Source organism: Cotesia glomerata, linkage group LG1 (genome assembly GCF_020080835.1).
Source record: "Cotesia glomerata isolate CgM1 linkage group LG1, MPM_Cglom_v2.3, whole genome shotgun sequence".
Classification (NCBI taxonomy): Eukaryota; Metazoa; Arthropoda; class Insecta; order Hymenoptera; family Braconidae; genus Cotesia; species Cotesia glomerata.
In genome coordinates, this window is record NC_058158.1 from 4,338,104 (window position 1) to 4,351,573 (window position 13,470).

Here is a 13,470-nt window from a genome sequence, read left to right on the forward strand (position 1 = left end):
TTTTGAAACAGTAGACACGCGGGTAATACCGCGATCTGTACGTGTGGAGTCACGCTAGTCGACTGCATACAATACGATTACATGGCTGGAGCAACCCTTGTCCCCACCAACTAACGCTGCCACCACTTTGCGCTTACTCTACACTACTACATTAACTATACTCAGCTATACATCTCTTCACCCTCATCTTCAACCTCTTTCTCTGCCACCCTCTCTTTTTTCGCCACCAACTCTTTCTATGTCGTGATATTGTACAGAACAGCGCGTGATCCTCCATATGAAAGTTTACGTGCTGACGATAAAATATATGTATGAATGTATATGTATTTGGTATGGTGGAATTCCTTATCTATATCACTCTCATTTTCATGGTTCACGCTCACCCATGTCTCTTATCTTCGCCTTGATCCTGCGAGTCAAATAGTAGACACGATTTCCCTCCTGGGGAACGAACATTCTGCTCCCTCACGCGTTGTTCCAGGTATCAATCATATTCCCAGTTGAAAGATAATGTTACCAATCTAATCGCGAATGCAATAACATTCATACACGATTAATTTGCATATTTTGAATATTTTATAGCTATCAGAGTTTTTATTAAATTCAAGCGAAAGTAGGGCGACGTTGAAGTTTTAAAAACTACAGAATTTTGTAATATATCAATTATGTGACTGTCCTTGTATACTCATGCCTGGACGTGATTGGTCGCTGGATTTTTTCGAGACAATTAAAGCTTAATGCATTGAGAAAAAAAAATCTTTGTCCAGAAAAAAATTTCTTGGCTCAAGAATCATTTAAAATAAATTTTTGTTTTTTGACAAAAGAATATCAATATCTATCATGATAATAAAATATTGGCATTAATTTTGATAGATTAACAAACAAATAGGTTCACTTGAATTAAACAAAAAATAATTCGATTAATTCGATCAATTCTTGGGACGAGAAAATATATTCTTGAAAATTATGAAGAATATATATTCTTGTGACAAGAAAATTTTCTCAAGAGTAGTACTTTTTTTTCTCAGTGTGGAAGAAACTTAAGTGCGGGTTTTGGAGGGAAAATTGATACTCAGCAATAAAAAATTAAAAGATAAGAAAAAGAGAACAGATTTAGTTGGGAAAGAAAGTTTTGTACCTTTGAGACTGCGGTTACGAAACAACGGTGACAGTCAAGTAAGTTGGCGATCAATTATTCAGAAACTAGATTGTTAAATTAATATAATTTGAGACATACTCTTAAGTGTGATGAGTATTCATAATTTGTTTTTGAAAAAAACAATTAATTTTCATTGTAACTATTGCTTTGAAAAATATTCAGCCAAATACTTTATTGAATTGTTGTTTTCAAGAATTTTTGTCTAAAGTTTGTGTCACTATTTCCGATGAGGAAGAAAGCTCCAAACTTTTTTATCTATTAGTTTAATCATGTCTGTTTTTATTTTTTAAGGGCATTAGAGATGATCCCGCAATAAAAGTACAATAGCATTTAAATTTGTAATACAAGACATACATATCAGAGCTTATTGGATAAATGTTAAGTCAAGAGAGTCACACCAAGAGTGAATGTTATAGGTGTATATTCGTAAAGTGTACTCAGGCAAAGTAAATCAGATTAGTCACACGGTAGTCACTTTGCTCAAAATACTATATACCTCAAATAAAGGTACAGGGCAGTAGGTTAATTATTCGTCTTGCTCGTGATTTCGTTTTAACGGCTTCTGTGTGTGCTCTGTTGTCGATTGTATTATGGACTTTGTGTGTGAGTGTGTAAGTTAATGTTTCAGACTCAGTACACTTAGTTAATAGTTAGCTTGGCCTAATGTCGATTAAATACTTTGCTAAGTAGTTTTATTTATATTAAAAGAGCTCTAATTTACTTCGGCAATTAGCTTCAAGTCCAATTATGTAGTTATAGACGACCGAGTACAGTTAGCATTACTATATATCAGCAATTATTTAAAGATTTTTGTACCTTGAAACCTTAACTGCGAACGAGGTAATTTAGACGATGTGAGTTACATGAGTTGAGGTGAGTTAGTTTTCGAAGTTTGATTTTATGATATTTATTCATTGTATATATTACTAAGTAAGTAATTGGTAAAGTTTGAAACTACTCGAATCTTTTTACAACATAAAATATATATTTTTATGGGAATAAATTATTAAATAATCATTATATGATTAACAAAATGTACAAAAATTCATTGAAACAGAATTCAATTTCAATAATTTTTTTATCAATATTGAAATATCTTTTAAACTGTAAAAGTTCTTAAATTTTACCCTAAAACTTAGGGAATTTTCATAATTTGATTTTAGAAATAAGAAAAAATTTCTACTGACTATTTTTTGAAATGAAAATATGTTAACGTAGATAAATTCATATAAATATAATAAGCGCTTGCGCAAATATTGATGTAAATTTAGTGAGCTGTATTGGCGAGATGAAGAGCTCATTTTGTCGACTGCAGCTATGTCACTGTGCCGTGTTTGCATACATAACACACCATCTATACACTCATCCCCTGTTACCTGGTTTTATACTGTATCGTTCCTCGATGGTGCGATCCCGAGGGAAAAATAGAAATGAATAACAAAACCCGGAAGATGTATTATAGCTGATCAAGGAAATTGTTGTAGGAAACACAAGTAGTAAAACTAATGTCACCAAGCTTTATATTTTGAATTAAAATGCAAATATACTTAAAATATTCTATTATAATGCATAATGTATGCATAATGAAACAAATAATGTGCATTTATTACCACTATTTTACTTTAAATTATTGTAATAACGATGATTAGGGATAAAATTAAAGTCAACACAAAAGTGATTAAGCAGAGTAGAAATCATCAAAGGTTTTACTACTTGAATCCTTATAATATTTACAATGAGTAACAGCTGAGTACCATCGTGTATACTACTTTGCCCGTTTTTTAATTAATCAAGAGTTCTTTTGTCTGTGTAAAATTTTTAAAAATATAAATAATAACAGAGGACATTTGTTGAAACGTAATCAATGTTTTCGTCTTCAATTTATGTTTTGACTTTGTTGATAAATTAATGAATTTTTCTCGTAGCATAATTTAATACGCAATGTAAAGCCTGAGAAAATTAAATTAATTATTCGACGAGTAATCTAATATTCTATTAATATTAGTTTACTTCAGAGAAATTTCTGTACAACGATGATGGAATTATTAAACTTACAAATATCTATAATTATTGGATATTTGATATCGTTAGTTAAAAAGATAATATCTGTTTTTTTTGCTTTATATTTTTTATAACCAAGTTTCACTACTGATATTATTTTCAACAGATATAAAGTGCGCTCTTATATCTAAAGCAATAAAATATTTCAAACTGTATAAAATAAAGTGATAAAATTTTTATACCATTACACAGTAAAAAATTTTTCGTCAAATTTAACACAAAAATTTGTGTTGATGACTTTTTTTACACAATCTGTGTTGAATCAACACTCTATTGTGTTGAATCAACATACTAAAGTGTTAAATTCTACACAAACGTTTTTACACTTTATGCAATGAGGAAAAATTTTTTACTGTGTAGTTTATGGATAATATTGTAAATTATGTTTATTTTTTACTTGATATATTTTAAACTTTTGATTTTAATTGAAATACTTAATTTTAAGCCGTAAAAAATTTGTTAAATTTTTTTGAAGCTACCGAATGGCTACTTTGTTTAAAAATAAATTGTTTTTTTATTTATTCATGTAATAAAATTAAAAATGTCAAATATTGAATTCTAAATTTTGTTTATCAAATTTATGTTTTATTTTTTGTTTATTCTAGAAGTTCATGAATATAATACTTTTAAAATGCACTATCTCGATGAAGAAGTTAATGGATTAAAAATATTCAGAAAGTTGTAGTGATAAAAGAATATAAAATAGTATTACTAAAAAGTTACTTTTTACGATATGTATTCTCAATTTTTGTGCATTGTTTCAGTCGATTTTCAAATTTTAATTCTATTTTTATTATAAAAAATATTTTTTTAAAAGAAAAGTATCCAAAGGGTCGCTAGATAATAATATAATTTGATACAGTAGTAACTTCATTGACGAAGTTTCAAGTTAAGAACTGGGTAATTACCATAGTTAACTAAAATTAATGCTAATTCAGGGATTGAAGTTTCAATAGCGAACTTGGAGCAGATAGTATTTAACTCACGTCTTAATAATACTTTTTTGCTCGAGAATTATTTTTACTCTTTTGTAACAAAATTAGTCTTCTAGAGTATTATCATTATCACTCTCCTAGTGCAAACAAAAATGGTTTTTTGTACTCAAGATTTATTTTCGTCAAAATTACGGTGTTTTATTTTTATCCTGCAAATGGTCACGTAATTTACTATTTTACTTCATAAGGCGTAGGGGAGTTGAACGTTGATGTATTAAGTATAATCCTTGATGAATTGTCGGACTTTTTTCATCAGCGTGTATGCGAATATTTGCAAAACTTTTTCATTAACTATTCATAAGAATAATCATAAATAAAAAAAAAAAAAAATACATAAGAACTACTTTTTATCATGAAATCTGCACCACTTGATCCAGCGTAGCTCAGAAATATAGCTTGAGGCTATTAATTTTATCAATTTCATTTATGTAAGAGTTTTTTTTTTTTTAGTTTGTCATTTTTTATTCTTCTTAATGAAATTTCTTCTACACTTTCTATGATAGTTTTTCTGAATATCTAGTGGTTGAAAAAAATTTTTGCATCAAAAGTTGATGGTAAATTATGGAACGCAATTCCAAAGAATATCTTAAAAAAAAATACCCAAGTATCAAGATGAAATATTGAAAAAGTTTAACTCTGAAAAGTTGTTGAAGTCTTAGGATTATCAAAGTAATTTCAACATTGAATTCATGACACGAAATTATAAATCAAGTAATCGATGAGTAAGTTTATAGAAAAGGAAAAGATAAATACGTTTGTATCCAAACTTTTTGATGGTAAATTATAAGTTTGCTCTTGTTAAAATGTTTCAAAAACAGCTTTCGTTAAAATTATAATATAAATTACAAATCGATTATTTTGCTTTGTATTTTTGTCGTTCTTTTCAGATATTAATGTGCTTTTTATCAATCTTGAAGTTTCCACTTATTTATTTTCAATTATTTCATACCGTCCCAATAAAAATAGAAAATTAATAAAAAATAAATTGATTTTGCTAGTAACAAATTATAAAAAACAGTATATAAATGATTCGATAAGATTTATCATTTAGTTTAATGACTGAGTGCACAGGAAATTACACAGAAACTGTATTGCAACTACAGATATGTTTAAATTCATATTGTCTATTTTGCAATTTATTTCTTTTTCATCGATTTAATTATGAAAGCTACGAATGTTTTCAACGACTATCTGAAAAATACATCATTTTTATTCGTTCAATAGTTTATTTAGTGTCAAAAACTTTATCGAAACAACAAAAAACTCTATCACACCCTTCTTATCATCAGTTTTTGTTATACTTTTTTTGTTTTCAGTCTAAGCACTACCTCATACTAAATCAGGGTCAAGACTTGACGACCGAACCGGAGAAGCAGCTCAAGTTTTCTTTTGAAATAACGCTTTTTTCCCCACAAAAAAAAAAAAAAACACTTTTTAGAAGCCTTGGAAGCTCCCGTCTATTTTTTTTTTCGTCATGTTTATTTGTTTGCGTCCCTTTTGGTGAGCGTTTCCCTACCTATCTTCCCGTTTCAATCTTGACGAATATTAATTTAAGTATAGTCGTTTATAAAAGCTCTTAAATTAGGGGGATAAAAAACTAGTATATGTTCAATCATCAAATACAATCTCCAATGAATAAACTTTTTTCAATTTTCTAACAATAAAAAAAAATTATGATACTATAAAGAACAAGTGACAGATAATTTATTTTGGAGCGCAAAAAAAAATAATAATTTTTCATAGTAATATTTTTAGATAAAATTTAAAATATGGAGTTTTTTTTTTAAATTATTATTAAAAATATGATACTGAAGTTAGCTGTCAGCTGTCAATTTTAAAAATTTTTATAACAAATATATTATAATAAAAAAATTTTCACTTGTAATTTTTATTAATTTTCACATGTGAAATTTTTTAATTAAATTTTTTTTATAATAATTTAATTGCCATAAAATTCTGAAAAAATTTTTAATGTCCGCCAACTTCAGTGTTATAAAATATTTGGTATTTCTAAAGATTCGCATAAATTTCCAAAAGTTCTTTTATCAATTGTTAATCAATTCGTTAATTTATGGCTTGAATAATTATCAAATGTCTGCTGTTTCTATTATCATAAAATTAGAATTAATATGAATGAAAATTCATACCTTTTTGTTTAAAAAGTTGGCGATATTGCGACAATCCATTTTCAACTAACCACTGATCAGCTTCCGTTAAATCTCCATTATTGGTATTTCCAGCTGCTAACATCAAAAGTTTACCCAGTGACAATACCATGGACAATGCCAAAAATATTCCTGACAATACCGTAGACCATCGTGCCATTGCTCAGAATCTTCATCTGTAAAAATAATTCAAAAATATATTTATTTAACAGTAATATATATTCATAAATGATAAAATAAATAAATAAATATATAATTTATTCATTATTCACCGTGACATTTCATTACTATAAAAGCGCATTCATTTAAATTCAATATATTTCGTCGCCGCTATTTAAATTAATTCATTTTATTTTATGAAAATAAATTTAATCTTTCGCTCTCTTTAGAGGTTAATAGTTTAATTTGATTTTGACAGCAAAAGTTTTATTAATTTCATTTAAAAACATCTAGTTTCTTACCACATTTTTAGGAGATAATATCTAATAATTTTTTTTGTTCCCGGATAAACTGTAAATCACTGTAGTTTTTATGGTTTGTTTAGGCGATATTAATTGCTATTAAACAATAATAAACACTAAATAGTACGAAGCGGTAACTTGACACTGACATTCATCGATATTATTTTTTTTAATTGTTTGATCAACTATTTATCTTTGTAAATTATTATTCATTTAAAAAATTTATACATTTTTAAAAGTTGGGTTATTCTATTGACAATTATAATTATTAATGATTGTTAGATATTGAAGTGTGTTCGTCTACCGAAAACAGAACACTGTTTTTATAAACGTCAGACAGCTTTCAGGGTAGTTCATTGATCTTGAGCTGCCATCTAGGAGAAAAATATGGAACTACATCTGTCGGTGGTAAATTTAATGTTGATATAATAGATCAATATAAAAAAAAAATTTTATTTATAAAATTTACAATGATTATTGTAATAATTAATAAATTTATAAAAAAATTTTTAAACAATGTAAAAATTAAGTTTTTACAGTTATTTTATTAATTTTCAATTTAATTTAGTTATTTTTATTAATGATTTAAATATGAATTTTAATAACAAAATATTCAAGTAAATAAAGCAAGATCTCTAAGCTTAGGAAAAGTGATCAATAATTCATTGAAATAGAAAAAAAAATGACTAATGGACGACAAAAAAAACTTGAGATATTTATCGAAAAATGAGTGCTTTGTCAAACAAGATATATACTCATAATGAAAATAAATATGAAACATATCAATGAATTTTTATTACATCAGTAAACTGCAGAAATTAGCAGAAAATAATTTATCAAAACGGCTTTTATATTAAGATCAATGATAAACTAATAAAAAAATTAACTTGAGTCAAGAGAAAAAATCTTGAACTGAGGTAATCATTATGAAGAATATGTTCGTCTTGAATTAAGCTGAAACGTTATTGAACAAAGAAATTATTGTTGGTTTAAGTAGATTTTATAATCTATAAAGATAGATAAACTTTACTTATAAACTTGCGATTTATCTTTGTAAGATTATATAAAAATAGTCCCTCGGCTGAAGAGGAAGCCCGTATGCACTTTTAGGTTCTCAGGTTCTGATAACTGGTGTTTACGTATTTCTGATAACTGGGGTTTACGTATTTGTTACTAATTATTATGGAAAACTAGGTTATTTTGGTCGCCGATGGTCAATTTAATTGATAATAACAATTAAATTGTTTAAACCACTATAACTCAGGAACGGCTGATTTGACAGGGAAGTTTATATAAAAAAAAATGTTTATAATTAACAACCAACAAAAATTGGTCTTATCAATTTTTTGATAAGCTGAATATTTTCAGAGATAACGCGAAAATCGAGAAGTAGCGGTCTGACCTCTCTGTCGCGCGCACGCATTCCACGGATTCTATCGATATACGACAAGCAAAAAGAAAATACAAAGACGATAAAAAATTAGAAGCTCGGGGTCCAGCAAAAAAATGAAAGATAAACGGAATAAGTAACTTTAATGAACACATTCTAGAGTGTAAAAAAATCAATAAGAGTTCAATCGACCCCATGGAAATGGAGAAACAGCCCCATAATCGGCAATTTTAATCTAATTTGATCAAATGTTGGCATTTGAAAATTTATTTCTCCGTGTCCACTGGTGATTAAGGAAAAAAAACTCATGAAAATTAAAGAGTACACTCTACCGAAAATTTTAAAACCCATAATCGATCAAAAGACGCCATGAACGCGAAGAAACAGCCGAAATTTGACTTTTAAGAATTTATTTTTCGATGTCAACTGGAAGTTAAGGAAGAAAACTTATGGAAATTAGGGAGTTCCTTCTACAGAAGATTTTCAGACCTAAAGAAGATTGATTTCCTCCATGGTCACAGAGGCTGTTCCATACCTGGCGATTTTTACTTAATTTCTTTATAGTCAAATCAGCCGTTCCTGCGTTATAGCAGTTTGAACGATTAAATTGTTATTAACAATTAAATTTACCATCGGCGAGAAAAATAACCTAGTTGTCGTAATCTTCGGCAAAAAATACGTAAATACCAGCTATCAGAACCCAAGGACCTAAAAGTGCATACGGGCTTCCCTTTTCAGCCGAGGGACTAAGAATTTTTATCTTGAATCAAGTTAATTTTTTATCAGTTTGTGAAAATTGATCTTATTAAAAACTATGAAAAATAAACATTTTCATCGAAGAATTAAAAAAAAATATGATTTGTCAGAGAAAGAGAGAGAGAGAGAGAGGATTAGTAGATCTTGAGAATTAAATGTTAAATTGCACTGCTTTGATACGTCATTATTAATTTGCTGTTGTTTTGAATAAAATGACAATGTTAACAACTAAATAGAAGCGAAGTAAGTTCGTTGAAGTTGAAGTTAGAAAACCGCTTGGACTTGAAGAGTTCTAAAGTTGGATTGTCTCGACAAACAACGACGTGATCTTGTGGTGGCGTCTTGTGTCGCGTCACCGCGTCGTGCGTCAATAGAGATAGTCGCGACCGAGTTCCTGGCTGCCGGACTCGTTCAAGCAAGCCGATCTGAGACCTAGGCGTAAATGTACAAACTACACTTAACGATCGTTTGACAAGTACGACACCTCGGGGAATTTATCAAGTACTCGAGTCTTATAGGTTCTGTTTGTTCATCACACATCGCACATGAAAAAGTAACTTCATTGACATCAGAGATAGCCGCAGCGTGAGCTTCGACCTGTCTGCAACTCTTCTCGCAAAAGGTATCCAGACCGGGCCATTGGACTCATTCAACGGCATGACCTCAATGCAGTTGAACGCTTAGTTCCTTTTTTTTTTATTTATTTACTCATTTTTTATCACTCTTCTCTCGCAACTGTTTAAGATGCGACATATTAGAAAGTGTCGTATTTGTTGTACTTACATATTTTTTTAAATACACTTTGTAAAAAACTTTTTACCTTGAATTACAAAACAAACATCAAACCTAAAATGCAGGAAGATAGCATACACGGAAAAAAAAAGAATAATAAAAATAATTGATACATGAGAAAAATTTTTGAACGAAGAATATAATTTTGAAGAGATTGATCATTTTCAATCAGCAGTAAAATTTACTTGAAACAACATACTTTCTGAATTCGATAATTTTTCGGCAGGATTCAAGATGATCAAACTTTTCAAAATTATGTTCTAAGTTCAGATTATTTTCTTAAATTAGATTAATTTTTTTTATCAGTGTATTTCTGATGTAAAATGGTAATCATTATCATGATAGATTTTGGCTGTACTCACATTGGAATGATTACCATGTTACATTTAAGAGAATACTATAAGAATAAAACTAATTCATATTCATCATAGTTTTACTTATTATCTTTTATATATTTATAATTCAATTAGCGTGATAAATAAATAAATTGATTATGGAAATATCTAAATAAATAAATCTATCGAGAAATCACAAAATGCAGTGACTTTTTCTACACAGTAAAAAATTTTGCGTCAAAAAACTTAGTGTTAAATATTTAACACTTTCATGTGTAAATTTAACATTTATTATGTTAAATCAACACAAAAAAGTGTTAAATAATTAACATAAAAATTTTTAACACAAAATTTTTTGATGTAATGATGCAAAATTTTTTACTGTGTAAAGTCAAACCACCTAAGCACTGAAACTAAGTATCATTCTGCATAGTTTTAAAATAACGATGGGCGATGTTAGCAAAAAAAATCGACATCGGAATATCGATAGTCGAAACATCGATGGATATCGCCCATCCCTATTTTAAAATCTATAAATCACACGGCGAAAAAAGAAGGAGTTTTTCTCATTTTCACGAAGGCAAAATTTTTATGTTTACATAGAAATTTTTCCTAATAAATATAGGTATTGTTCCCATGAGAAAATATTCAAGTTGAAGATACTTTGAAGTTGAACCCCCAGCTAGGACTCCTAAATGAGTCAGGACAGAAAAATTAGGGGGAGTTTTAAAATTCTATCGATTTACGTTAAAAAATAACATTTAAGTTAAGAATTTCTTAAAAACAATATTGTCCACAAGAACTAAGGTGTGTAATCGCGAATTTCGACGGATTTGGCATTGGATTCTCAACACTTCTCTGTGACTCTGAAGATTGACCTTATACGACCGCCCGGGTCCTCCGCACAAGGTTCAAACTTGTACTGACTCCTTGCGACTGTCCGGATCCTCCACGTGAGGCCAGTAACCTAATCCTTAATTGGAAACCAGAAGAGAATACCATAGAACGCAATTAACCAATCTTTAAATTTACGTCACGCCACATAAATTGAGCTCTATCAAGCTAGCATGGACTCATCCATCAGGCATTAACTTATTATTCAAGTAACAAAATTTATTTGTGGTACTAAATTTGTTGCTAATTAGTTGCTCTATTTAGAATATTATTGCTTGTTTAGATTCCGAGAAATCAATAATAATGACCGTCTAAGATGGGCTCTGTCACTGCTAGCTTGATAAAATTGCTTGTCCGAGTATCAAATGATTATGCAAAGTATTTGGTGATAAAGTATAGAAAAACTGATATTTAGGATATCTGAAATGACAGTAATGGCTTAATCACGCGATAGAATGGTACATACCCACGAGATTGGTGTAGTTAGCCGCGGTATTTTTCTCATTGATCATTAAATCAAAGAAGCGTCAATTATGTCAATGCGACAGCTGGGCCGTAATGTGTACAACAGCGTGATACGTTGAAGAAGCGGTAGCAATGATTGTTATGTGTTAAGATCAGACTGAAATGGTTTGTATCACACACGACGTAGTACGCTGCGGGTGTGACGATATGTGACAGTTCAAGTTGAGAAACGTTAACAAGAAAAAGACATAACATGCCCAATACCATACGATGCATTCTGCAGTGTATTCACAGTCTGGTAACTATATCTAACACGCTCTTACCGATGATTAATTCTCATTTCATCTCTCCTCCCCTTTTACCGATACCATAAAATGTCACTTGATTATCCGGTTTTTCTTTCCCATCAATCAATTTAAGTATATGATACCATACCACCTATGTTGCTACTGTTGCTACCACTCATTATTATTATCATGATGATGGTATTCTGTGGCGTATCACTTGGCTCCTCTCCTGCTGGATGCTGAACATCGGCATCTCGACAATTTAACTTGATCATTAAACTCTCACGGAATCTGTTTACAGCTATAAAATAACACTTTCAAAGTTTTCTCAACAATTTCACAAACAAATGTTTTCCTTATCAATTAATCGTCTTTCCCTTTTTTTTTTTTTCCTTTAAATTCATTACTCCGATTAATCCGTTAATTAAATCTGATAAAAAATAAATTCTTGGGAGCAAACTCAGCTGAATTTAACCGATTAAACGAATAGGCGTTAATTATTTTTAATTTAAATTTAAATTTAAATAAAAAATTTTTCAGTTAGCATTTCCGCGTTAGTTTTGTATAGAAAAGTTTTGATTCAGCAGTGGGCGAGAGTAGCTAACAATTGTAAAAGCTCGCTTGCACTTTTTTTAATGGCATGCTTATCTACGGCGATATCCCACCCTCCTGGTGATTATACACTATGAAAACAGAGGTGATCGAGGTCTAGATCGTAATTTAAATGATGTTCGTAGTATCTATCTATGTATGTATTTATAAACATATAGTTATTTTCTATGCATATGCATACTAGTGTAGAATAAGCACACATCCGCACACATTTAATATGTTATGCAGTGTATGTACACTCAGCACACGTACTTACCCCTGTCTGGACACATACTTTACGAGCCTCTGAATATGGTCACGAACATGGAGTAGTACCACAACTCGGCACACCAACTTGTCTTTTGACACTGGAAAATGTTTATTCAGTACGTTATTAATATTTTATATAAGTATTATATATTATTTGCTATTCATAAATATATTTATGTATTTATATTATTTACGAAACTATATTTATTACTAGTATACGTTGTGCGCGCAAGCACGCGTATGAATGTTAGTATGGAATTATATATATTTTCCTGCTTATGATATATTTGACCAATCACGTTACGAATAGTTTTTTTACAAGATACATTTTCATCTAAATTATAAGATTGAATTCATAGATCCAAAGGTACATTTTATTTTCATTTTTATCAAACCAATAGTCATAATAATAATGTTTTAACAAAAAATAAATGATAAAATTTTTAAATTCAAATTTTTCGGTAAATTAAATGAAAGTTGACTTTATTTTGATTAAATAAGATATTTTGCACTAATTTAAATAATGATAATGATAATAACAGTGTAAATAAAAAAACGTAAAGTAGCAGCCTAGTTAAAGTTAAACTTTCTCATCACTGATGATAGTACCTTTTTGCAAGTAAAGATACGTCAAGAGAGCAGAGAGCTATGAAATAACTAAATAGCAGCCAGTGATTTGTCTTTTTCTGTAAACGATAGATTCCTGGGTAAACGATGCATTTATAATAGTCGAAAGAAAAACAGGTGAAAGGCAGTCTGACGAATGTGTTTGGAAGCTTGGATATACTTGCTTATTGGTTGTTGTGCTGGAGGCTTTATACTTGAGCCTCAAAGACTTGTAGCTTACGG

The 13,470-nt window shown here is 29.5% G+C and overlaps 1 protein-coding gene across 2 annotated transcripts in view; it reads right to left on the reverse strand.

Annotated features, from left to right (window-relative positions):
• Positions 1-7,083, reverse strand: part of LOC123275246 (apoptosis-resistant E3 ubiquitin protein ligase 1) — a 32,886-nt gene extending 25,803 nt beyond the window's left edge. The window contains exons 1-2 of one of the 2 annotated variants that reach the window (XM_044743230.1): positions 6,842-7,083; positions 6,363-6,556 (exon numbers count right to left, since the gene is read on the reverse strand). In XM_044743230.1, the coding sequence (XP_044599165.1) occupies positions 6,363-6,540 (178 nt within the window). In that variant the 5' untranslated portion in view covers positions 6,541-6,556; positions 6,842-7,083. The remainder of the gene's footprint in view (positions 1-6,362; positions 6,557-6,841) is intronic. The other variant, XM_044743229.1, reaches the window with a different exon arrangement.
• Positions 7,084-13,470: the final 6,387 nt, after the last annotated feature.